Source organism: Saimiri boliviensis, chromosome 7 (genome assembly GCF_048565385.1).
Source record: "Saimiri boliviensis isolate mSaiBol1 chromosome 7, mSaiBol1.pri, whole genome shotgun sequence".
NCBI classification, from domain to species: domain Eukaryota; kingdom Metazoa; phylum Chordata; class Mammalia; order Primates; family Cebidae; genus Saimiri; species Saimiri boliviensis.
This window is the reverse complement of record NC_133455.1, coordinates 24,954,767-24,981,331: the sequence shown is the minus strand read 5'-3', so window position 1 is coordinate 24,981,331 and position 26,565 is coordinate 24,954,767. Positions and strand designations below refer to the sequence as shown.

The 26,565-nt window shown below is 51.9% G+C and overlaps 1 protein-coding gene across 2 annotated transcripts in view; it reads right to left on the bottom strand.

Annotated features, from left to right (window-relative positions):
• The window catches only part of CMKLR1 (chemerin chemokine-like receptor 1), a 51,279-nt gene continuing 24,714 nt past the window's right edge, over positions 1–26,565 (bottom strand). The window contains exons 1-3 of one of the 2 annotated variants that reach the window (XM_010342911.3): positions 15,118–17,169; positions 5,536–5,611; positions 1–4,912 (exon numbers count right to left, since the gene is read on the bottom strand). In XM_010342911.3, coding sequence (XP_010341213.1) covers positions 3,794–4,909 — 1,116 coding nt within the window. In that variant the 5' untranslated portion in view covers positions 4,910–4,912; positions 5,536–5,611; positions 15,118–17,169 and the 3' untranslated portion in view covers positions 1–3,793. Of the gene's footprint in view, positions 4,913–5,535; positions 5,612–15,117; positions 17,170–26,565 lie in introns of those variants that run through there. The other variant, XM_003932296.4, reaches the window with a different exon arrangement.

The window sequence follows — 26,565 nt, the reverse complement described above, 5'->3', positions numbered from 1 at the left end:
TCTTGCTTCAGTCTCTTTATTCGAGAGAAACTTTGTCCTCAAAGGTAGAAAGTAAGCAGACCCCCTGCTGAATTAGTTCACAGTAGAAATAGTATATTCCTCTCTGGTCCTAGATAGCATCCCCAGCAGCAATTTTCCAACCCAGGATTTGGTAACCATGGTCCTAGGACATCCCAGCCCCAACAAGAGTATAACATGTCAGGGAGGAACGTGAGAGGGAGGCAGGGCAGGAGTTGAGGAATCACCGACCATTTCCATCCAAACCAAACACCACCTCATTTTGCAGAGTCCTCAAAGGGAAGCTCTCGAAACCTCAGTGCCCTCATCTGTGAAATGGGAGACATCTGGACAAGATGAGTTTGAAGGTCCCTTGCTGTTCTCATGATTGGATTCTATCTTCTGTCACTCATCCAGGCTCCCAATCCCACTAGAGCTGACTCTGAGGTAGAATTTGAGCCAATCCCCTCCCTTGGTCAGTGCCCAGTTTCCTCACCCCTTCTAAACCTTGCTGCCAGAATTTCTGTGGCTCTTCTCTGGAGAGGGAGCCTGAGAACTTGCAGGGCTCTGTGTACCCTGGAAATTTTCTAAGACTGGCAAAGGCATCCCAGTGCCTGAGGCCCTTTGTGTTCTTGCTCTTCCCTGCTCCCTGTCCTTGCTGGCTCAAGAGTCAGCTGGAGATGGTTCTGAAATCTAATTCCTCTTTCTCTTTTGACTTCATTTCTCTTCTCTTCTCTCTTCCTTCTTCCTCCATCTCCTTTCCCCTCTTCCCTCCCCGACCCTCTCCTTCCAAGGGCTGAAGAAGGTGGTCATTCAGGCAGCTGACCTGATTCAAAGCCCAGCTCCATACCTCACTAGCTGTGCAACTCTGAGCCAGTGAGTTCTGTTCTTGAACCCTCACTTTCTGCGCCCCCACCCCACCTTGCTATGATGATCCTCTTCTGCCTGGGCCAGTTTGAGGTTTTGAGGTTTGTGTCTGAACCATTGTAGGTGCTTCATGAATGTCAGATCCCCTTTTCCTTCATCATCATGCTCTGGGACCTTTCTGTGACCTCTCCTGCCCCTCCCCCATCTTCAACCACCACCTTCTCTTCTTGTCCCTCCACCTCTGGTCCTCATGATCCCTCAGCCCGCCCACCCCACCCAGGAGGCAGGGTTAAATAAGGCCCCGTCGCTGAGTCCTGGGTCTAGAGAGAAGGCTCTGGGCACTAGCGTGTTGGTTGCCTGTGCAGCAATGCAGGTGAGCACACTTTGCACACTGCATGACCCATGGAGAGGGTCACATGAAGCTGTGGGGACAAGACTGTACGGGACCCTCTGGCTGCATTTAAATACTTGACAGGAACCTAAGTTAGAACAGGAAGACTAGCAGAGCATCCAGAAAGAGGGAGGCCAGACTCGAAGGAGGAAAACAGCGGGTTTGAATTGTGTTCCTGTTGATCAGCTTTTCTGATGACAACATGAATTCCTGGCTCCCCGAGCCTAGCCTGGACTCCCAGAAGCCCAGGAAAAGCAGCATCCTAGGAGCCAGGAGGCCCAAGTTGCTGATAACTGCTGCTGTGACCTGGGACAGATCCCATGCCATCTCGTGCCTCAGTAAACATGGGAAGAGGGATGATGGGGGCCACTGAGCAATATTTAAAGCTCCCTTTTTGCTCTCAAACTGTCTATGTTCAAACTCTTTACAGCATTCAGAGGCTCCAGCTTGGGGTCAATTCAGAGCTGCCTTGTCATAAGTGTTAAGGCACAACAAGGGAAGGAACAGTTTGTCTCTTAATGAAGTGTGATTCCAAACAGCCCATGGCCTCGGGAACTCGCCCAGTGCGGGGTAGACATTGCATCTGTTCGTTGCATCTTGTTGGAGAATCGGCTTAAGGACAAAGGGACTTGGAAGAGAACAGAACGTGGACACTTAGGAGCCGAAGGGACTCGGGCCCACAAGGGACTGCCTCCTGCCAGCCCTCCCTCCCCATTGCCTTGATCTCAGGAGATGCAGGAGGTGGGAGTCATGGTAGGGGGGTGTTAATGGCTGTTGAGCCAGCTGGAAGCCAAGGGCGTTTTCTCTGCCATGTTGCATCACTTTTGAAAACTATTTGCAAAGCTTCTTAAAGGCCATTAAGATGTTCACATTCTTTTGCAGAAGAATCAATATTTATGGTAAAACTCTCCAACCTCTTCAGGTCCTTCCTGACTGCAGCCTCATTTGAGCCAGGCAGAGTGATGTTCAAATCCAAGTTCTGGCAGAGACTAGCTGGGTATCTTTGGGCAAGTTACTTAACTTCTCTGAGCCTCAGATTCCTCCTATGTAAAAGGGAAGTTATAGCAGTACCTAACTCAGGGTTGCTGTAATGATTAAATGAGAAAACATATGTAAAGTGCGTAATATAAAAAGTGCTCAATAAATGTAGGCTATCAATATACTAGAATAATCTCCACAGAGAAATTCCAAATAGAGGAAAGGAGTTTCTGGAGCCAGACAGGGCCAGGTTCAGACCTTAACTCTGCCACTGATTAGCTGTGTGATGTTGGGCAAGTTACTTTGCCCCTCTGGGCCTCAGCTATGTCATTTGTAAATGGGGCAATGACGCTCTGTGCCACAGGGACGTGTCAGCATTAGATGAGAAAAGCTACGCCAGGCACCTGTATCCAGGAGGTATTTGGTGACTGCAGGTCAGGACCACAGTTCAAGGAGTCCAGTTTCAGACTCTTTTTCAAGTGACTGAACCCTCGGACAAACTCTTCTTCCAAGTGGCCTCTCCAGAGTTCCTTCCCAAAGCTGTATTTTGGACCCATCTCCAAAGGCACTGAGAAAATTAACAAGAAGGAGAAGCGCCCCCCGCCACCAGTGTTTTATTCTAAGCCCCTCCAGCCAGAGCTGAGTGGATTAGGAAAGGCAGAAAGAATCCCTGTGATGAGGTGAGGGCTTCTGGTGAAGATGCCTGCCACAACCCCACCCGCAGGTAAGAAGGGCACGGTGAGCTCAGGGGCTGGCACCACCCTCACCCCGCAATAGCTCCAGCCTGAAGCTCCATCAGCCTGTGACGTTCTAGGGTGAGCTGCTTCATGCCTGCATCTTTTGAAGGGTCTTTTCTTCTTTCTCATTCCTTTGCCAAATCTCAAGTCTTCATGGCATCCCTCCCTTGTCTTCCCTTGCCAAGAGCCCACATGACCTCTCAGAGCCTGTTCTCTGTCTTGCTAGCTGATCCAAAAGCCAAATTCATGGTCTCTGGAATTCATGGGCTGATATGACACCTTCCTCTCCCAGACCACCTATGCGTTTCCACATGCTTTAATGCGGAGGAGTGACTTAAAGGTCGGGTTTTCTGGCCAGTGATAGTAGGCCCCTCATGGTAGGTAGACAAGGGCCAGGCGTGCTCTGTATCACACTAGGTTTGCTCTGACCTCCCACTGCTCACAGCAGGAAGGGACCACGGAGAGTGTCTGTGTCATTCTGGGGTACACACAGTCGGCAGCTTAATCCCACCGCCTCATGCCAACCCCAGGTACTGGCAGTGCTTTTGAGAGTTCTTCCTTGTTTACTTCGAGTCAGTCAAGGCTGGTCTCCCAAGAAGCATAAACGGGAGACCAGCCTCGGCTGTGTGGAACACAGCACGTTCTGTCCACTTGGAGAAAGGGGTTCCAGGCCTGGATTCCCAGCGTAAAACACTGGTCGTCCCCGTGAAAAATGCAGTGGAAATTGGTGGATGCTAAAGAGGTTCTTGCCTTGATGTTCAGAAGACATATCCTTGACTGTCCCTGGGTTGACAGGGTCCATTGAGGGGCTCCCCAGTGAGGCTCATAGCATGCTGGTCTCCCTCTCATTCACTGAAGTCCTCTCATTCATTGATGACATCTTGGTAAAGCTTCTGTGGCTGAGGTAGGAAGAGTGGGCTGTGTCTTCACTTAGAGCATTGTCCAGGCGGGAGAAGAGGGCCACTTTGAACTTCTTGAAGTCCTGACCCATGAAAACGTACAAAATGGGGTTTATACAGCTGTTGGCAATGGCGAAGGCAGTGGCCAGAGGAAAACCCAGGGTGAAGACAGAGGTAGGGATGGAAATGTGGTGGAGTTCCAGGAGGTTGAGTGTATGGTAGGGGCACCAGCAGCAGAAGAAGGTAATGATGATGGTCACAATGATCTTGAAGGGCTTCTTGGTCTTGGCCAGGCGGTTGCGCCGCACCTTGCAGACAATGGTGAGGTAGCAAACTGTGATGATGAGGACTGGGACCAGGAAGCCGAAGAGGAAACGGGTGATGGTCACCACCATGTGCCAGTGGTACCCCACAGGGTTCACCTGGGGTTGAGCAGGCCACAAGGAAGACCCAGCTGCGGACATGCTGAAGTTGTTGAAGCAGGCTATTTTCCCATGATTGTCGGCCGTGTCCCGGAAGACAAGAGATGGGGAACTCAAGAAGAAAGCCAGGACCCAGATGACCATGCAGGCCACGTAAGCCAGGCGAACGCTGCGGTGGTTTTGAGACCACACAGGGAGGAGCACAGAGACGCAGCGGTCGAAGCTGATGATGGTCAGCAGGAAGACACTGGTGAACATGTTGTGGATGAGAAGGAAGTTGCTGATCTTGCACATGGCCGTCCCAAAAACCCAGTGGTAGTCCATGGCGACATAGGTGATATAGATCGGGAGGAAGATGTTGAACAGAAAATCTGCCACTGCCAGATTGAGGAACCAGACCGTGTTCACCGTCTTCTTCATCTTGAAGGTGGCAATGATGATCACCAGACCGTTGCCCAGGATCCCGAGGAAGCAGATGATGCTGTAGACCACTACCATGGAGATCCTGGTCACCCTGGCTCCCAAGGGGGCTGACTCCTCCAAAAAAAAAATGGTGTCTAAATAATCAGGGTATTCATCATTGTAACTGAAGGAGGTGTTATAATCTTCATACTCCATTCTCTGCAAGAGAAGACAGGAACCATTAGGGGAACCTAGAACTGGCTTTAAGAGGTTGACCAACACCAGCAAGACCAACAGTGTCCTCCCGGGCTCTGAGCAAGTCCAGTTTTGTGATTTAACCACTTCCTTTGCTGTTTTATTTATTGAACAAATGCCTTTCCAGTGCCTCCTACATGCCAGGTACTGCATCCTATACTCTTTTAATCTTCCCAACAATTCGGTGAGGTAGATAGGTTATGAGCCTCATCTTACAAATAGGGAACTGAGGCACGGAGACTTTATGTCACTTGCCTGAAGTCCTACAGCCAGGAAAAGGCAGACCTGTGATTCAAATCCAAGCTTCAGAGTCTATCCTTTTGACAACCACATTTTCTGCCTCTTGGGGGCCCTCCCTTTCTCTACAGTCTAGTGGGGGAGACAATTGTTCATCAAAAAGTCCCTCAAATAATGGGAACATTGCAATAATGCTAAGTGCAATAAGGAAGAGGTACATGGTGCTGTGAACTTGGCTCCAACCACACTTCTAAAACCGAGCGGACAGCCTTGCTGTATTCCCCCTGTGAACCCACCCTGTCAGTGGTCACTGGTACCCTTTGGAGTTCAGATTACAAGGGATTCCTCACCGTTCACTGTTACGTTGTCTGGAGCTCTCCAATGTGAGTCCTCAGCCAATCAGTCCCCGTGCACAGCTAAAAACACCTACAGGTAAGGGAAAAAAGCAGCAATTGGATTCAGGGCTAAGAACCAGAGGGTTAAGAGGATCCAGCCAGAAATAAGATCTGTTGTTGTTATTCTCATTGTGCAGAGAAGGAAGCAGAAGTTCAGAAAGGCTGATGCTCAGCCAAGGTTATGCAGCCAGGAAGGGATGGAGCCCCTAGAACCTAGATCAACGGACTCTACCCAGGTCAAGGGCTTCATTCTAACTATTTGTCTCCCCCGGCACCTCCTTAGCTGACGGCTGGAGTTGGGCATGAGTGAAGGAAGACACGAAGGAGGAGCAAGGATGGCTCAATCCACTACCAGGTCAGGACCCAAAAAACACTGTTTCAGGTAGTGTGGGCACAGAGAAAACAGAAGACCTGCCCAGAGTACTTGCTATGTGCCAAGAACTTTAATTCCTTCTTGTTATTTAGCCTTCCTGGAGACTTTTCCAGGCAGGTTTTATTACTTTAGTGTTAAGAAATAGGGAGACTGAGGCTCAGAGAAGACAGCATCATTCTCACTGGACATTCTCTGAGCCCTGTGGGAACCATGAATGAGACGCAGGCTCTGAGGCCACAGGAGTCTGGTGTGAAGACAGACACAAATAGATCCACTGAGCCTCTGCTGTGTGGACAACTTAAGTAGCACTTCAAACAAGCCCCATAACAATCTTGTTGAGTATTTTCCCAATCTATGGAAGAACAAACATATTCTGAGGAGTTTGCAAGTTTGCAAGGTCTTGGAGGCAGTGATTGCATGCAGGATTCATACCCAACCCTGGCCGCTTATGAGCTGCGTGGCTTTGGGCACGTGATTTCTCTTCTCTGAATCTCAGTTTTCTCATCAATAAAATGGGCATAGTCACTTGACAGAGTGGATATAAAAACTAGATGCATCAGCAATGTGGAGCATTTAGCTTGGTATTGGCACATAGTAAGCCCTCAATAAATACTAACGATTGCATTATTCCTAGAGGTGCACAGCTGATGAGCAGGATTTAAAGCCAGGGCTCTGACACTCCAGAGTCTATGCACTTTTTTCTGCTGTTCAAGATCTCCCCATCTTGTCAAATGGGCTCCAAACCCGATGTTTCAACTTGGCGAGACTGCCAATCGATGCTTCATTATAAATAACTCCAACCTTCCTGCACATGCATTCATTACTGATCCTCTGGGCTTAAAGTTATATTTTATTACATAAAAGTCATCTTTTGCTTTTATTAAATAAAAGCCACTTGGAAAATTCCATTGAGGGCTCTGCACTCAAAGGGCTCAGAATCAAAGCTTGGGTGTCATCCCACTCCGTATGCTGAGAGGATAATTCAGCAGTGCCCACCAAGGGGTCCCCAAGGGTTTCCTGTGGCACTGGAATGCAGAGAGAAGATCAGGACACTGGAGCTGGCTTCCCAGGACTGGTGGAAACCTGACTGGTGTGCATGATAGTAGTGGGGAATGCACACTGGGCTCTATACCGGGGACCATGCTGAGCCCTCAGTCCAGATGGTCTCACTTTAACCTCATGAAGGGCTATAGCAGGGCTCAGAGAGATCGGGACCCCCGCCCAAGCATGCAGGCAGGGGTTGGAAGAGCTGGGATTCGAACCACATCTGCAGAGCCTGGGCCTCATCAGTCCACATTGCCCCTGAGACCATGATCTGCCCAGACTGATGACCACCACCAACCTTCCTTTGGGAACAAATGACCAAGTTGACATTCCCTGTGCCAGACTGTGCAGGCAGCAGGGATGAGGACATGGCCCTCCTAGGGTCCCTTCCCAAAAGGAGCTCACAGGTACAAGACAAAGAGACAGTGTTGAGTCTGGGGCAAGCCTAGAATGCCCCCAGAAGCTCAGAGGAGGGGCTGTTACCCAGCCTGGGAGTCTGAAGCTTCCTGGGGCCAGTGGCATCTAAGCTGAGTTTTAAGGACAAGTATGAGTTAAGAAGGTAGAAGGCAGAGAAAGGAGGAAGGGCATACCAGGCACTTCCCATCTCTAACCTTCCCCTCCCTCATTGACAGTGGGCGGGTGTGTGAGTCCCGAGCAGAGGTGGAGGAGGATCTGGGACTCAGGACTGAGAGCTCTGCGACTCAGGACTGAGAGCTCTGCACAGCATCTGTGCAGATGCAGCCCGCAGCAGATTGCATCAGGCTGGGCTCTCTGGCTGGGCTGGGAGCAGCTTCGGGTCAGAGGCCATGTTTTTTTCATCCTAGAGGTGGGACCAGGCTGGGCTGGCACAGAATGGCGCTGACATCCTCTGGTCTGTCCATCCACACCTGACTCCTCGTCCTTCCAGGAATTGAGTGGATTTGTGTTCCCCGTTGGTGCACCTCTTCCCCCACCCCCGCCCTGCCGCCCTGACCAAGCCCCCTAGCTCTCCCTGGAAGTGTAAGGGAGGCACAAGTTACAGGTGTGTTTTGAGCCTCTGCTCTGTCCTAACTCACATGCCTCCTGTCCTGAGCACATTTCTGCTCCCAAACCAAGCAGAACAGCAGACTCAGGGGCCCAGGCAGACTGCCTGCATCCACATCCTGGGTCTGTAAGAACTCCCCTGTGACCTCGGGCAGGTCAGTTATCTTCTCTGCAACTCAATTGCACTCCAGCCTGGGCAACAAGAGTGAAACTTCATCTCAAATAATAATAATAAATCCTATTTGCAGATGAGAAAACTGAGGTTCAGAGAGGTGAATACACTTGCCTGAGGCCACACAGCAGGGAGCTCTGACTCCAGAATCTAACTTCCAAGGATCTCAGGTGAAAAGGCTCTTGGGCTCCTCCTGTTTCCCTGAGGGGTTATCAGCTCTGGATCCCAACCAACCACTCTGAGCTCTGTAATCCTCAACCTCTAGTCCTGATAGCCCAGACCTTTCTCACATTCCCGGTCCTGCCACAGAGCTACCTTCCCTGAACCACCTTCACAGATTTCCCTTCATCTTCCCCTCAAGGCCTCTGCAGTGAGTTACCACATGAAACTCACACCTGCAGTGCTGTGTAATTCCTAGTCAATGATGCTGCCCACTGCCTCCCTTGGAGTATCCTTTATGAAGCTCTCTGTTTGGTGAGAAATACTCTGGAGGATTCAGGGTAAGGAACAATGTGCTCCTCTTGAAGAACTGGGTTGCTTTCTCGTTCTTGATCATCCATGTTCTAGAACTGATCACATTTCCCTTTTTGATGTGGCCACAAGGAAGCTCAGAATCATGTTTGTTGGTCAAAGGCATAAAAACCTCTGGTCTGCAGGTTTCTACATTGGTTTTGGTTGGTCCTTATGACTACATCTAATTATACTTTATACTGGTTTTACTTCCTTGTAATAAGTAATTGATTGGATACACATCAGAGCCCAAACACTGTAACAAGCACTTTCATTGTATCAGTTCATGGATCTCCAACAACCTCCAGGAGTAGGACTGCTCTCACTCCCATTGTAAAGGTGAAGAAGTGATGCTAGCGCCACAGAGTTCAGCCAGTGACAGATCCACATCGGGGTTCCCTCTATGAGTCTTGCTCCTCACCACATTGCTTTCTGGAAAGCAGAACGCATTTCTCGGTGTCTGTTCACCCCTTTCCTGATGCACCAGGCTCTGCAGCTCCGCCCTACAGAGACACCCTCCTTGTTGCTGCACTTTTCCTCGTCCTTCAGGGAATTCACGCTCCCAGTTTTCAGGACAATCTAGCTGAGGTCTGGGGCACACACGGGGGTTACTCCCCAGAGACCACATCATTCATAGCCCAGGCAGGCAGGCCGGGCTGATACATCTGCCTCCCTTTTGACCCTCTGCTGAGGGTGAGAACTCAGGGGGAGCCCATTCTCCAGTCTCAGCCCCTAGATTCTGGCTGAGACCCTGCACGCACGCTGGATTTGGCTCCAGGGCATGTCACCCCACCCTGAGCCTCCTGAGCCAGAACTCCCCAAGCCAGTCACGCTGGTCCATTTCCTTGGAACAGTCCCAGGAGGATTCCAGAAGGGAATGCCAGGGAGGAGGTGGCAGCACAGGGCCCACATGTGGGAGGAAGGAGATGCTGTGTCACCTGAGCAAGTTGCTTCTTTTCTCAGGGCCTCAGCTGTGCAATCTGCAAAATGGGGATGATAACAATAACCACCCCGCCTGCTGTGCGGGACCAGGATGAGCTAAGGTGACAGGGATTTGTTTTTGGAGTCAGGACTGGGCAGCAGATGGTCTCGAGAACGCTGTTGGCTCTGGGACGTACTGCATATGCCTGTACCAGGTGCTTCTCCCAGCTCCTCCCAGTCTTGGCAAGAATGTCAGGGAAAGACCCAGAAGGTCAGGCCCCAGAGGTCTGAGAGCTGTGCTTTGTGGAAGAGGCATGAACTGGAACAACCGAAACTTTTCCTGACCAACGCATTTGCTAGGTGGCAGTCTCTACAAATCAGAATTATGGATTTTTGGTTTTTTTTTTTCAGTGCAGGAGTTTCTACTGCCTTTTAAATTCCTTCTCTAAGCTCAACCTCATTCCTAGCAACCAGGTTCAGGCATCCTCTCCAGGAAGTATCCCCTCTCCCTCCTGTAGTGAGTGGAAGGATGCCCTCTGCATCCCCTCTGCCCCCAAAATGGTGCTTCTACTAGAACCTGTAAGGGTGACTTTGTTTGAGAAGAGGGTCTTTGCAGCTGAGCATAAGGATCTCAAGATGAGATCATCCGGGATGAGAGTGGGCTCCAAACCCAACGACAGTCACCATATAAGAGAAAAAGCAGGGAGGAGATTTCACGTGGACACGGAACAGAAGGCCATGTGGGGACGGAGGCAGAGACGGGAGGGATGCTGTCCCAAGCCAGAGAACATCTGGAGCCACCAGGAGCTGGAAGAGGCAAGGAGAGATCGTCCTCTACAGCCTTCAGAGGGAGCACGGCCCTTGATTTCAGAGTTCTGGCCTCCAGAACCACGAGAGAATAAATTCCTGCTGTTTTAAGACACTGAGTTTGTGCCAATGTGTTACGGCAGCACTAGAAAACAAATACACCCCCCATTCTGGCCCCCACAGGGTCCTGCTCACCCCTGTGGGGCACATGGCATTTATGTGATTATTGCCGGCTTATTCATCTGATCAGACAACAAGTTATCTGAGGACAAGAACTAGGTCTTATTCAGCTCCATTTCCTCAGACTGGAGCAAAATCCAGGCACCAGACAAGTCCTCTGGACGTCGGGCTTTGTTCGGTTTCGTTTTGCTTTTCTGATACTATGGACCAGGGCACCATGTGGGTTGAGCTTACTCACAGCATGGCAGCTTCATGGGGAGCAGGCTTGCTGTCTGGCAGCTCTGGGCTCCAGGAGCAAGTGTGCCAGGGAACATGGCCTTTTATAACCTAACCTTGGGGTCAGTGTTCAGAAATCACATAGGGGTCACTTCTGCTCTACTCCCTTTACAACTCTGTTTTGAAATAATTACAGATTCACAAGAAATTGCAAACGTAGTACAGAGAAGTTCCATGTACCTATCACCTAACTTCCCCAATGGTAATATCTTATGGAACTCTAGTGCCTTACCCAGAATATTGTTTGATGAATGAATGAATGAATGAATGAATGAATGAATATTTTTGCCTATCTCACTGGATCTGTCTGGAAATTAGGAATAATAACAGTGACATTGTTGATGCCATGGAACACCAAAATACACAACAAAGGGACTCAGGGCCCAGGATGTGGCTTCCATCCATCAGGGCTGGACTCTCCCATGACCTGTGAGCTGTGCAACCTTGAATACGATACTTACTTGAGCCCTCTGTAAAGCCTCAATTTCAATACTGGTACAATGGGGATAATCCAAGGGCCCACCTCCTAAGGCTGTTGTAAGAACTGAATAAGGGGCATTGGTTAAGCATTTGCAGCACTGCCTGGCATAAGAAAGTTCACCATTAATAATTAATAAAGCACTTCCTTTGTGCTGGACAATGAGCCAAGAAGTTTATCGCATCTCACCCAATCCTCGTGATCACCCTACAGGGTCGGGACACAATTACATGCATTTTTAGATGGGGAGGGACACAGAGGCTCAGGGAGGTGGAATAAACACTGTGAGGCACATTGCATCACTGCAAAGCAGAAAGCCAATGTTGCTATTGCTGTTGTCAGCGGTGGCTGTGACCACAATCAGCGTCCACCCAACTTTGCTACCAGCACCTGGTTCTGACTCTCACTCTGTCCAGTTCCCTGGGCCTCTCCCTCTGCTGCAGACCATGTCTTCCCTAACAATGCCACCCAGACCACCCACACACAAAAGCCCTACTGTGTAACATGTGCTCTCCTCTGCTAGCCCCCAGCTCAGTGCCTGGCACACAGTAGGCACATAATAAGCACATGCTTTACGATTGCTGGCATCATAATTTATTAAGCACTTACTATGTAGCAGGAGCCAAGCCCACTGGAAATGCTGTCACAGACTGTCCCCAAACAGCCTTGCAAAGGGGGTGGTATCCTTCCCCATTTTACAGATGAGGAGACTGAGGCTTTGGAAACACATAAAGCTTAATGCCCATGTTGTTGTTGTTGTTAGTGTTGCTATTTGTGGCTCCACTTAAATGCTCATCTTGTGTTTCGGAATCTGACCTCCACCTCTCTGCTCTGAAGCTTAGCCTATGTGGGGGCCCAGATCCCACCCTTTTAATGGGCTACACACACATACACACACAGGCACATGTGTTCACACAAGCACACACATTCAAATGCACACACACACACTTCCTACTTCCCATGGAGGAAGATATTTACAATCTCCAAACCCAAAAAGGATTGCCATCTAGCGTATTCAAGGAACCCCTTCCTGCAAATCCAAAAAACAGCAACCCCAACAGGACAATGGGCAAATGATAGGAACAGGCAATTGACAGGAGGGAAACCCCCAAATTCAGGCATATGACAAATTGAAGAACAAAGAAATGCACATGAAAACCACAACCAGATGACATCCTACACCTACTAGACTATGGCAAGAATTAGAAAGCTGGACGCTCCCCTGGTTGGCCTGGTGGGAGCACGGGCACCTCATGCCATGCTGCAGGTACCTGTGAACCCCCTGTGATGGCTCCTAGTGAATATCCAGGCAGCGCCCCAACTCCCTGCAAGGCAACGCACAGCTGGGTGTCCATGTCCATTGTTTTGGGATGTGTCTTCTTTCCCCGAAAGCAAACTTTCCACTGAGGATCCCAGCAAAGTAATTTATTAATTGCAGGAAAAACTGGTGAGCAAGTGGGGAAGTGGGAGGAAGCCAGGCAGGGGTGCAGCAACCCGCAGAGTCCTACAGAGGGTGGCCTTGGCTCACACTCACCGAGGACCCTGGGAACAGTGCAGGTCACATTCCAGGAGGCTGAGTATCTGCATCCTTCCGCCCTTGAGTCCCAGCCCCTCCCAGCCTCCAAGGTCAGCTCTCCAACAAAGAGCCGCAGGTGCTGGCTGTGGGGACCCTAACAGTGCTGCGGTACATTGAGAACATGTCTGCAAAGCAGCAATACGCATTTTGCGAGAATCCAGCCAAACAGCAAGACGCACATTGAACACATTAGAATGGCTCCATGGGAGGGTGGGTGGGAGGGGTAATGGAACGAGGAAATAGGGCTACAGGGAAATGAGCACAGTGAAGAAAGAAAATACAAGTGTGGGGGCTTCCAGGGGCCCCTGATGGAGAAGCAGAGGAATGGAGAAGCGGGGGAATAGAGGGGTATAATTATGTCAGCCTTCTCTCCTCTCCTGAGGTGCAGAAAAGCCCAAAACAAACAAACAAACACTCCAGTTCCTGCCTGGGGCTCATGCCTGGGTGGTGCCCAGCTCAGAGTCTTGGCTACTGAATCCCTGACCAAGCCACAATGGGCAGGCAGGGACCCAAACACGCGCTCTCGGGGCCCCACCTAACATTCTTCCCCATTAGGCGGGAATGAACTTGGGCCAGCCAACGGAAGTAACAGCGTCAGCCCAGCCAGGAGCGCCTGTGCAGAGTCCTGGGCCCCAGACCTTCCTACTCAAGCCCAGCCCCAGTCACCAGACACATGGCCGCACCCTGCCCACAGCCCCACTGCAGGACACTTGCTGGGAAAGGAACGGGGCCTCAAGGTCACATCTGGCTCCTCTTGCCATGCAGAACAAAAGCCTCGAATGCCATTATTGGCTTAAGTTTTATTAAACAAATACACATACAGTCCTCGCTACATTCCAGCCGCTGTTCTAAGCACTTACTAATGAGAAAAGAGGCACAGAGAGGGTAAGTAACATGCCCAAGGTCACACAGAGAGCTCAGACAAGCAGGTAGGCCCAATTAGCCATTCTGGAGGAATGTTCAGACACAGACTTCAGACCCAAAGCCTGCTGAACTGACAAGCTCACTCTCTTTGTCCACTGCCTCGCCTCCTTGGAACATTCCAGAAGACTCTGACCTTTGCCCCAGTGGAACCTCCCAAGGGCCCCCAGAAGATCAATCTGGCAAGATTTGGGGTGTGCCTTTCACAGACGGAGCAAGGCAAGGCTCCAGGTCCCCTGTGATTTTCTCCTCCAGGTCCCTCTGCCTCTGGTTAATAGCCTGAATGGGAAATGCTTCCAGTCTCAGTTCCAACAGAAGCCCTTTGGAGGTGGGGGTCATTCATTCATCCATCCTTCAAGGATACGTGGAGCCTCCTGCACCCGGGCTCTGGTGTGGATGCCGGGATGCAGCCCACCGTGGATAAGAGCACACGTGTCCTCTCTGAGCCACCCCCTAACCCTGCAAGGTCATTGACATCAGTCCCACTTTGCCCCCACAGGCTGTGGGGATGTCCAAAGCCCAGGCAGGGGAGCAAGTAGCTTGCCTGAGTCACCCGTCACAGCTGCCTGGTTGGCCGATGATGATAGTCTCAAGCAGGGACTGCGGGGCTGGAGGAGAGCAAGGTCGGGTGTTTACCCTCCTTGCTCCTACCCTGTAGGGTCTCCACGGGTGGAACTGGCCACAGCTACACTCCAGGCGCCAGGAACCACTGCTGCCTCTTGCCCCACAACCTAAGGGCAGTGAGCGCTCCTTGCCACTCCAGGACTGGGATTCGAACCCGGGTCTATATGGATCCAGGGCCCCACCTCCTCTGGCTGTCCCTCCGCTGGTCTGTGTCCTGTGGGCTCACTGTACAGCAGGGTCAGGGGCCATCTGGGCGGCAGATATTTGCCTTCTGATTCCTTGATTAAACCCCTCTGCCCAGTGGGTTCCCTACATCTGCAAAGCACTGGCTCCTTTTCTGTCCTGGTCTGTCTGTCCTTTGCTCGTTCCCTGCTCCCGCCTCTGTCCTGTTCTTATTCTACTCCATCTCATCTGACTCGTTCTTTCTGCCTCTCTCGCTCCCCCGGTCTCTGTGTTTGCCCATCTTTGCTCCTGGCCTTCTCCATCTCTTCCATCTCTCTACAGTCTCCCTGTCTTCTCGATCTGCGCCTCCTCCTCTTTCTCCTCCCCTGCTGCCTCCAGGCACGTCCGTCAGTGAGCCCTCCCCCTCTGACAAGCTCGGCCAGCAGCCCCTCACCTGCGACATTACTCACCTGTGCGCCTAGCCGGCCCAAGCTGCCAGCAGCTGCTCGGCCAATCTGCTGTCTCTTTCATCGCAGCCTACCACTAACCTCTTCCTGAAAGCAGGCTGCGGGCCAAAGGCAGGGGCCTTATCACGGCCTGTGGGCGTAAGAGTCCATCAGGGAGACTGGAAACTTTCCTCATTCTGCAAATGACCATGTTTGGCCTGGCTCCTGTCCCCTTCTCCCCACATGACCCACCCTGACAGTCCAGCCAGATGGCCCAGACACCTCTCCTCCAGTTCCGTCAGCCTCCAAAAGGAGCTGGGAGGCCCCTCGGAGGACATCTTCTCTTGTAGCAGGGAAAACTAAGGCCCAGAGAGTGCATGACCATCTCTGAATCAGAGAAGAGGGGCTTGGTCTCTCTTGTTTATGGTGTATCCCCAGAGCCTAAAACTGTGCCTGGCACTTCCATAACGTATGCCTCAGCGTGGTCCGCATAGACTATTGCATAGATTTGCAAACACAGACTCAGAGAGGTGAAGTGATTAGTCCAGATTCACACAGCCTTTAAGCATCAGCTCAGGAATTTTTTTTTTTTTTTTTTTTTTTAGCAACATGGCTGTTTATTCACCTGGGTGCATGTAGGCTGAGTTTGCAAAGAGAGTCAGCAGAGGGTGGTGGTGGTGAGATAGAAGCTGGTTTTACAGGTTGGAGCAAGTGGTCAGTTAAAGATATAATCTATTTTAGGGAGGGGAGGGGCGTCACGGTGTGCACAGTCACAAGGGTAGGGGTCGGTAATCTATCTTGGGGAGGGGAAGGGCGTCACGGTGTGCATGGTCACAAGGGTAGGGGTTATCTATTACAAATAGGCATGATCATAAACGGAGGGTGGGGTATCGGTTGCAAGCAGAGGGGAGAGTGCAGTAAATTACATAGTTTCAGGGGTAGAGTCTTGAGAAACCCAGTGTCCAGGGGGGAAATTCCGCAAGGCTGAGCAGAATGGAGGACAATGTGAAGTTTAAAGTTCGATGCAGCAGATACCTTTACACCCTGATCCAAGGACTTTTTGACCCCAAAGCCCAAGATCACAGCCTCAGCCAGCAGCTGGAATGTAGTGAAACCTGCCAGCCACCATGCTTGCCCTCAAAAATGTCTCTCCTGAGCAGCATACCAGCCTCCCGCAGCCTGGACTATGGTAGGTGCCGATGTCTTTGCCTGCTGCCAGAGTTTCTGGGCTGGTCCTATTCACCAGATCTCCTAGCTTCCAGGGCAGAGAGCAGAGCCCACTCATCTCCCAAGGAGGGCTCCAAGGACACTTCCAGGGTTACAATCCCTGTCTCCCCAGGCTCTGAGAGACTCGGGAACCTGGAAACCACACAGTGCCTGCAGATGTTCCAGCCGCAGGCCTGGCTGCCAGCCCCAGGACAGAATTAGCTCCATGTCGGGAGAGAATTTCCTCCCTGCTCCCACGCCCACATGCGGGAGCTCACACTGAGTCACTGCAGCAGAGCAGAGAGGCACCGGCTGCCTACCAGGCTGCCCCATTTTCTTTAGGGTTTGGAAAGGGCCACAGTGGAGCTCAGGACCTCATAAGAATGGGCAAAAACAAAGAGCGTATGCCCCTGGACCCGGACGCCCGCCTGCTTGGAAGCCGGAAAGAGCAGCTGATGAGTACACAGATGCAGGGAGACCCCCCAGAATATTCACACCACTGCCTGGCGTCCTCCCATTAGAGAGCTACTCCTGAGCCGTAAAAGTGTTTCCTTCCTCCCTGGGGATCTCTGTCTGCTGACCTCCTTGAAAATCTCCACGGGCTCTTTGCCCTCTGACCTCTGGTATGTTCCCTAACTGCAGACATGGAGCATGTGGTTGGGTGCGAACCCTCCAGCTCCCTCCCTGTCGGAGGTACGAAAGGCACCATAACCACTTCCTCCTCTAGCCCCTCAGTCTAGGGGCAGTGAGTTCTCCCCCTTACTGGGCCCGGGGCGTGGTGGGGATCCCTTGGACTGTCTACCCTTTCCCCTAAGTTCTCATCAATCACCTCATTTGAGTGGGTCTTCCATTTCCTGCTGGCATCCTGACTCAGAAACCAGACTCTCCACACCTCCCCCTCCCTCCCTCCCCCCACATCTATCTTCCCAACAGCTCACGGATTTGCGCATCACCAAATTACATCGTGTCACTCCTCGCTGAAAACCCCTTAGCACCTCCTTGTTCTTAGAAGCAAGACCGACATCTTACTATGGCCTGAGCGATCTAGACCCTGCTTACCCACGGACTGAGCTGAGGCTCGACCCAAGCCCCAGACTGAACTCCAGCTCAGCACCAAGTTCCACAAGAACACTCTCTTGCAGACTCAGCCTCATTATCTTATTGGACACCTAGCTGTCCTTGTAACCGTCTCCCCAGCAGCCATTCCTAACCACAAAAGGTCCCCAGCAAGAACATTTGACGGACGTCTGTCCTTCCAGGCCAGAAAGCCCCTGGAGCCCCCAGTAATGGGTCCCATGCATAAACCCTAAGTATCTTCCCAGCCACCCAGCTCGTGCCTCTCCCCATACACACTGCCCCAGCCTCTGGAGTGGGCCTGTCAACAAATGTTCTCCCCTGCGCATATCCCACTGGACTGGGAGGCCCAGCACCCTGTTTAGCTAATCCCCTGAAGTCCACCTTGGGTCCACTCATGCAAATAATCCCCAACCTTTGTCCACAGTGTATCTAAAGGGCGGCCGGAGCTGGGGGTGCTTATGGCTTGCTCAGGATGTGGTTGAGAAGGCAGCTGGGCTGAGTGACTTCTGCCCATGCTGGGAACCAGCCCATGGCACGCACTGGGTGTGCTGTTCTGAGTGTGGGCTTGGAGCCTCGACTCCGGGAGGTGACAGAGGCCCTGCCTGACCCCAGAGGCGCCCCCTGAGAAGTCGCTGTTCTCTTACAACCAGATCACCACAGCTCACCCTCTGCCCTTGCTTCTCTTCTCTGGCGCCTTGAGATACCTGAAAAGTGGCAGCTCAAGGAACTTCCCCAGCCACAGGGTCGCAATCTGCCTGGAGGGAAGAAGGGCAAAGAGGTGGAGAACCCAGACTCATCTCCGGAGCCCTTGTGTTTAAGCCCCATGCCTCACTCCTTCCTTCTCTGTTGCTCTGGCGGATGGATGAGCAGAACATTGCACCAGACCCCCCAGACTCATACCAGAGCCCCAGCCAGGTACACCAGAGGCAGAGTGCCATCCTGCAAAGGAGCATCACACCCTAGAGTGTCCGCGTTAAATAATGTCAGTAATAACCACCATAGTAACTACATTTTATTGAACGCCTACTATGTGTTTCAGGACATGGAGAAGCCCTTTTTGAGCATAATCTCACCCAAACCCCATGAGACAGTGGTCCTTATTATATCTGTTTCAGAGCTGAGAAACTGAGCCCCAGGGAGGTTAAGAGTCTTACCAAGGTTATGTGGCTGGTGAAGGGCAGAGGTGGGATTTGAACCCAGATGAAGCACCAATCTTGTGTTCTTTCTTTTATAATGAACAGGCTCTACTTGGCAACTGTCCTTAAATATATCCCTGACTCTTTGGGGCCTCAATTTCCCCATCTATCGAATGAGGGGTTCAGAGTTGATGATCTCAAAGCTTCCTTTCAGCTTTCAAAAGACACCATAACTGAATGAACCAAGTGTCTATTTCCAGCCATGGGACCAATGTAAAAACAGCACGACTCTGCTCCATGCTGTGTGATCCTGGGCAAGTTGCTTTGCCACTCTGAGCTGGACTGGAGTCACCTACAAAATGGCAATAATAAAACCTTCCTTTCAGGAAATCAAGTCAGTGGGAGGGTCTGGATAAAGGAAGCTTTTGGGACCCCTGACAGCTCTAAGATCTCTGGGCCAGAGGTTCAAGGTTGATTTACACTCCACCTGAGTCGCCACTCCAAGAGCAAGACCGGGGTCCTGGCTGGCTACAACAAGCTTATCTGATGCATCCCCCATTCCAAGCTGCACGGCAGCCAAGAGCCCACTCTCAGGAGTCAGCCAGACCTGGTTCAAAAGCCCTTCCTAGCCCAGCGACGGTGGGCAAATGGCTTTTCCTCTCTGAGCCCCGTCTGTAAGATGGGCTATTAGTACTTCCTTCCTGGGTTAGCATGAGCGTGTCATGACACAGTGATGTGGACAGGGTGCCTGGTATACAGCAGGAGCTCAGCAAATGTGCGTACAGAAAAAGCAGCCTGTGGTGTTCCACGAGCCCCTGTCCCACGATGGAGAGAGGGCAAGGCTGAGTCCAGTCAGCTGAACCTGCCCAAAGCAGAGGGCTTTACTTCCAGAAATGAACAGAGCCTGCATAGTGTCTAGAAGCAGAAGCGGGAGGAGAGCCAAGCCTCAGGACAGAGATGCCTCTCAGCCCCCTCCCAGGCCTGCACCGCTCCGGGCTGGATGAGGAAACCGAGGCTTCTGCCATTCCCAGCCTCAGCTCAGCCTCCCATCAGCATCCCTGCATCCTCTGCAAGAGGCCCTGCAAAGCATGTTTCACTTTATTCCAGACCCTGAATTGAAACCAGGCTATTGTCCAGCCTCAGCAGAGGGCATCAACACCTAACAAGGAGGTGGCCCTGGCTGGGTGACCTGGGCCTGCTCTCCACACCTCCAAGTCTCCATTTCCACTTCGGGGGCATGTGGACCACCCAACATACGGTGATGGTGAAGGAAAGGAACCTCTGTGGCACACCTAGAACAACAGCCAGTCCTTCGCAAGGTCACAGACAACACCAATTTCCCTTTATTCTCATTTCACAGATGAGAAAACTGAGATTCAGATTCAGTGAAGTGAGCAAGTGAGCACGTGGGTAGAATCGGGAGCTCCAGGCTGGGCTTCCAGCTTCTCCCTTGGTTTTCCATGGAATCATGTTACATGTCACTTGGAACTACGTTTCAGTTCTAGCTCCAGCACTTCATGGCTGTGTGACCTCATATTGGTTACTTCACCTCTCTGAGCCTCAAGAGCCTCATCTGAAGCATCTGTCTCAAGGAGTGCCGAGGATTCAATGAAACAAGACTGGTGAAGTGCTTGCCACCATCACAGCCGCTGCGTTGATATTATAGGGAAAGGGCAATTTCTTTTACAGGGTGAGACTGAAATGTGTTTTTACTGCTCCCCTGAGTGAAGTCCGCTGTTTCAGGGTCCCAGGAGATTTTGGCAGGGCACAAGCCCCTTCCCAGCTCTCTCTGCTCATTCCCTCAGCACATCTGGTCCAGGGTAGCCCAGACCCCTCGGTGGCCACTCAACAGCCTGTTCCCATGCAGGCCATCTTGTTCCTGTCCCTGCCTTAACTGTTCCCCTCCAGGGCTCCCGTCACTGGAGGAAGTGTGCTCAGCACGGACCCGGGGAGGGAGTGAGGTTTGGCACCTCTTCTTGGGAGGGGTCAGAAAACAGAGATTCTACTGGAGGATGAAGATGTGCAGAACGGGGGCCTCTCCAGACGGGTGGACTCAAACCCCGCAGGAGGCTGAGAAGCTTCCGACAAGACAATCTTGGGCTCAGCTCTGAAGGCCAAAGATTCTTTCTTCCAATCCTCTAATCCTCCTGTTTCCCTTCCTCCATCCTTCCAAGAAAGAGTCATTAAATATCTCATATAAGCCAGGCCTGGATCTGAGTACTGGGGTTACAGCAGGGAACAAACCAGACACATCCCTGCCCTTGGACTGGGGGACAGTAGAGGTGATAGACGCTGAAGAGTGAAGTAAACAAACACAGAATAAGTAAGGCAAACACATCTGGAGCCAGGCTGCCTGGGTTTGAATCCCAGCTCTGCTGTGCGACCGTGGGCAAGTCATCACACCTCTCTGTGCCTCAGCTTCCTCATCTGGAAAATGGGAGTGAGCATTGCTCCTCCCTCACGGAGATGTTAAGGGATTAAATGTTGGTCATGGGTTTATGTTGGCAGTGTTTCAGAAGCGTGCCAGGTTCATGGAAAGCTCTATATAAATGCTAAAAAAAATAAAATGAATTTAATAGCAGGTGGTGATTTGTGCTGTGAATAAAATATAGAGGGTCATCTTCTTAGAGACGCTTCTTGGAGTGCAATCTTAAGAATAGAATCCCACTCCCCCAGCATGTATGCCCTGTTCCACCTTTGAATGGAGACCTGAATACACAGAAAGCATCACAGGCAATGGGAACAGCAGATGCAGGAGGATCGCCTGAGCCCAGCAGCTCAGGGCTGCAGTGAGCTATGAGTGTATCAGTATACTCCATCCTGGGGGACAGGGCGAGAACTCCATCTCCGGAAAAAAAGAAAAAAAGCCGGTGATGGGCAACTTCTCAGGGTCATACTCCTTGCCAGATGCTGTGGGAGTAAGATGGCCCAGTCACTGCCTTCATGTAGAGAAAGAGCGTGCAGGAACAGATCGTAGCATGGTCAGTATTCTGAGATGTCACCTAAATGCTAGGCTTCCAGCAAACCGGCCATGCTGGACTTGCGTTACTGAACAGGGTTATCTAAAGTCTTCACCCCTCCCTGTTGTCCCCTGGGATAATAAGCCAGCTAGAATTTGCCATCAAGTTTGCCCAGGGTCTCTATTGTGGAAGAAATAAGTGCAATCCCATGAGAGAGAGAGGAGCCAAGTCATTCCTATTTTCAGCTTTCATGGGGTGGGTGGGGGGAGGGCACGTATTTCTCTGTGGACATGAAACGTTTTCATAAATGAGTCATTCTGGGTCTCCTGCCCAGCCCGGTTGGTCACTGAGTGTGTGGCCCTGGCTCCACACAAAGCAAAGGGAAAGGGCTGGGGAAATCAGGGGACGCTTCCTGAAGGAGGTGGCATTTGCGCTGAGCCTTGTAGGGTATGAAGCCTTTGCCAGATGGAGCAGTCGAGGGAGACAACATATCTGCAGAGGCGCAGAGGCTTGATACAGTGTGGATAGGGGCTGTGTATGTGTGTGTTTGTGTTGGGAGGGAGAAGGCAGATAACGGCTAACAAAAGAAGAGGGTTTCGGGTTGTGAGATCCCTGCAAGCCATCAACTTTATCCTATGGGCAGTAGGGAGCCATGGATGGTTTTAAGCAGAGGGTACCATCTTTCTAAAGATTCCAGCTTCTAACCTGGGTGCCTGATGTGGGGGCTGTGTTGGAAGACGATAGACTGGAGGCGGGAGAACAGCGATAGGCCTGTTGAACTGAGGGTGAGTCTGCCAGCTCCAGGCCGACACGGAAGGTGCAGTCTTTGGAGGCTGCAGGCATCAGGTCCCATCAGAGAGCCAGGAAGCCCAGCAACCTCTCCATTTTTCTTGAGGATTTTTCCTCAGCGCACAGGCACTGGTTTGCTTCCAGAGCCATTTCCATGGCAACCACCAATGTCCCAAGAAAGGTCTTGAGTGAGCAGAGGAGTGAGGGCCAGAGAGACTCAGATGGGTCTTCATGGAAGAAGCTGGTCACAGAAAGGGGCCCATACTGGTCAGTCCTGGGGGCTGGGACCCATCTTCCCCTGGAGTTGTGATGCCATAGATAAGCTATGGTTGCCATGGCAACATTGAGCCCCCCATCCCTGGGCCTCATAGACCCAGGGCCTTTCAGCAGGGGGGTGGGCAGAGATAGGAGGGAGGCAGTGCTGGGGGGAAGCCAGAATCTGCAGCTCACCAGGCAGGCACATCCCAGGACATGTGTGTGAGGCAGGTAAGTTCGAAGACCCCCCCACACACACACACTGCCAGGAGACGACCGAGGCGCAAATGAAGGACTCGTCTCTGGGGTCTGGTTTGGGGGTCTGGAAAGGCATCCCCCACGGCAAACTGAGACTGGATACACGCTGCTGCTAGGCCCTCAATTCCACCGTCAGGGGTCTGCTTTCAAACTTCCCCCAGGGAACTGAAGTCAATGTCATGATGAGCACGACGGAGACGCAGAGGCCCACACAGGAAGAGGAAAGAGCTTTCTGGCCACAGTCATACGGCAAAATGGTAGCAGGACTGCGGCCCAGATGCCAAAACCATCCCTACTATGTCAGATTCAGTCAGCGGTTGGTTGACATGAATGTGTGTTTGTGCGCGTGTGAGATATTCGCACTTCCAAGTGCTAGGGAGGCCAAGCCCAGTGGCTCACACTTGTAATCTCAGCACTTTGGGAGGCTGAGGTGAGAGAGTAACTTATAGCAAGGAGTTCAAAGCCAGCTTGGGCATCACATAGAGACCCTGTCTCTAGGGCGGAAAAAAATTAATTAAAAAAATTAGCCAGTGTGGTGACAACGTACCTTGCTGTCCCAGTTACTCGGGAGGCTAAGGGGGGAGGATCGCTTGAGCCCAGGAAGTTGAGGCTGCAGTGAGCTATGATCACACCACTGCATTCCAGCCTGGGTGACACAGCAAGACCTTGCCTCCTAAAAAGATTTTTTTGCCAGGGAAAATACGCTGAGGGGAAAGGGCAGCATAGAGAGGGAGAGCTGGTGGAGATGAGGGGCCGCAGGAGGGAGGCAGGTCACTGAGCAGAAGCACTAGCCTCCCTTCCTCTTGGACAGCCCAAGTGAGGTCAGCGGCCCAGGGTCACTGACCCAGGACAGGGCTGCAGGACTCGTGCAAAGCCCAGGCTGGAGGCAGGGAGGGACTGCTAGGGGGACCTCAGAGGCCAAGTCCTTCCAAACCAACCTGCTCCCTGTGCTCAAAGAGTCCACTACTCCTGAGCACGGTCCAAAGCGCCTGGGCGTCTGCTCTCGCAGGCCCCTCTGCCTGGGATGTGCTTCCCACAGCAGCCCCTTGCTCCCCCACAGCCTCACATGCACAAATCCAAGCAGAGCAGGCAGCAAGTTGACAAGAGGAAAGACAGCCTCCTGCCACGTGCCGGTCACCTAGCTGGCAGCTTGACACCCCCTCAACTCTTCACGTCCTGACAACCCACCTTCCCCCTGGCCTGAGGAGTGGCGGAACATTACCCCTATTTCACAGATGTTGAAACTGAGGCTCTGAAAGGAACCAGATCAGGGTCACCAGCCAGTGCCTGGTGGAGCTAGGACTTGAACTCAGATCTGTAGGAGCCCAAAGCATCTATGCCCTTATCAGAGTACTTCCAAGCATCGTGGACGGGCTAACAGGCCCCTTTCACTACAGACTGTGAAAAGTGTCCAGGCAGTGTTCCCTCCTCTCCCCAGGACTTCCCATACATCCTACCAGCACGGCTTCTCCACAGGGAAAGCCCTCACCCACTGCCTGCCACGAGGTCCTGGGGTGCAGCCCTGGGGTGAGAGTCTGGGGCTGATGGTGTCCGCCGCCTGCTTATTAGGCACTGACAGAATACTCAGTGCTTCCACTCACAACAAACCTTCAAGGTGCATATTTTCATTCTCATTTTTCAGGGGTGGAAATTAAGGCATAGAGAGGCAAGGGCACTGGCCTACGATCCCACGGCAGGAGGGGGCAGAGATGAGACTTGAATCTGGGCTGCGCTGACTCCGGAGTCCACGTCTTCAATGACTGTGACTGTCCTTTAACACAGGACCCTGTGATCTTTGACCGGTTCTCCCCACTCACGCACCTGTCCCACCTTGCACGCTCATGCCCCCGCCTCATAGACTTGGGGTATTCAGAGACTCCAATTCACCCACTCTGCACAGTCTCCACAGGCCGGCCAGACTCCCAGAGCACGGGGGCTGCAGAGGCCTGTCCAGTCAGATGGAGCTCTGAAAAATACCAGCGCCCTAAGCTGCCCCAGAGGCCTCCTGCCCAGGCTGCCAGCCCGGAGCACAGAGGCCTTGGAGCGCTCAGCAGATTCCGGCCCCTTGGAATTCCCTGGCTCCAGCCCAGGCAGCTGACAAATGGACTGGCACCACTGCCAGCAATCAGGACGGTGAAGTGTGAGGTCCCACCCTGTTCCCAGGCACTGGGAAGGAGGGGCAGGCTGCCCTTCCTTTTGACTCTGTCACCAGGCTGTCACCTCTCCCGAAGCAAAGCCCAAGCCTTGACCTAGGTGGGGTCTTGCTGGAAAAATAGCCCCCCACCCTACCCCACCCTGCCTTCCATGGAAAACAAAAAGCTGCTTGAAGACCAGAGAAAATTCTAGAATCCTAAAAGTGATATTGCTGGATAGGCTTTAGGCTTTAGGAGGGGTTTTGCACCCTCATCTTACAGGAAAAGGGAAGTGGCTGAGTGCAGCTGAGCGCTTCGGTCCTGCTCAGTTCCAGCAAATCCACATGTGAATCCCAGCTGGGCTCTTCACGTGCTATGTAATCTTGGGTCACGAAATCACAGACTCCTCGTCCATAAAGGAAGTCAGTGTGACGATTTCATGGGATCATATATGTAGGGTTCATAGGGTGACCTGTTGTCCTGGTTTGCCAGAAACCAAGGGGTGTCCCGGGAAACAGAATGTAAAATGCTCAAACCAGAATGTCCAGCAAATCAGGGCCCACTCTGTGAACGTGAGAGCCTGGCCCTTCCGCTGTTTTGTTTAAAGAGAGCTTAATCTGGAGTCAGCTATGAGTGAGTTTGAAACCCCCACCAGTAGAACGTCTAGAAAAGACTTGTCAAGTCATTAGAAAGCTCTTCCCCTTTTTCACTAAACTGACCTTGAGCAACCTGCCACATTCATGTGCTGGTGTAGACCCTCCAGTCACACAGGATGAGCCAGCCGCCTCCCTTCCCAGACAGCAGCCACTTCCTCCTTTTAACCTCAGCCAGCTCTTCCTCTGCAGCATTCTAACCCCTTCCCAGCTGACCCCCACCAGGCCAACCAGAGTGTGAGATCCCACCCTGTTCCTGCTCTCCCGGGTTGGGGAGGGGTGCTACAGTATGCTTTTGCTTATAGGTCTGTCAGTTCTTTACTTATGCTCACTTATATATTGGCTTGATGCAGCTGTGGATGGGGGCGGTTCAAAAGAGGCTCACTTGTACAGGGAACAGAAATTAAAGTAAAAGAAGGAAGGGAAATGTGTGCAGAGGCCAAAAATGGAGCCAGGGCTAAGGGTGAAATGTGGGGGTATAAGAAACGTCCTAAACACTGACGGTGGCTGGGCCATACGCTGGACCCCCAGCTTCCCGAAAGGGGGACCAAGTTACTTGAGTTCCATGCTGCTTGCTAAAAACCAAACCCACTCAGGGGAATGGCAAGACCTCCTGACGCTAGGAGCAGAAGGACTGTCTCCAGAGGCCCGTGGAGAGAAGGCATGGGGGATCTGACCATGGGACGGGACCTCTAGTTCCTGAACGTTTTAAGGGAGGCATCGAACACGCCCTGATGGACAGCACTACCCCAAACTGCAATTCAAAGCCTCTTTTCCTAGATGAGACTCTGAGTTTCAGTCTACACATCCAGGGTACATGCATTGCTGGCATAATCCAAATAATTTTCTAGAATATCTGAGAAGAGGCCTAAACCGTGGCCTTTCAGTCATTCTCCCTGGTGTCGTTTTTTTCAGAGCCGAAGCCTTGGTGGCAGCAGCAGTGGCAAACGGGACATCACTCCTCCTTTTATACCCCCCATTCTTTACATTTTATTTTATTTTAATT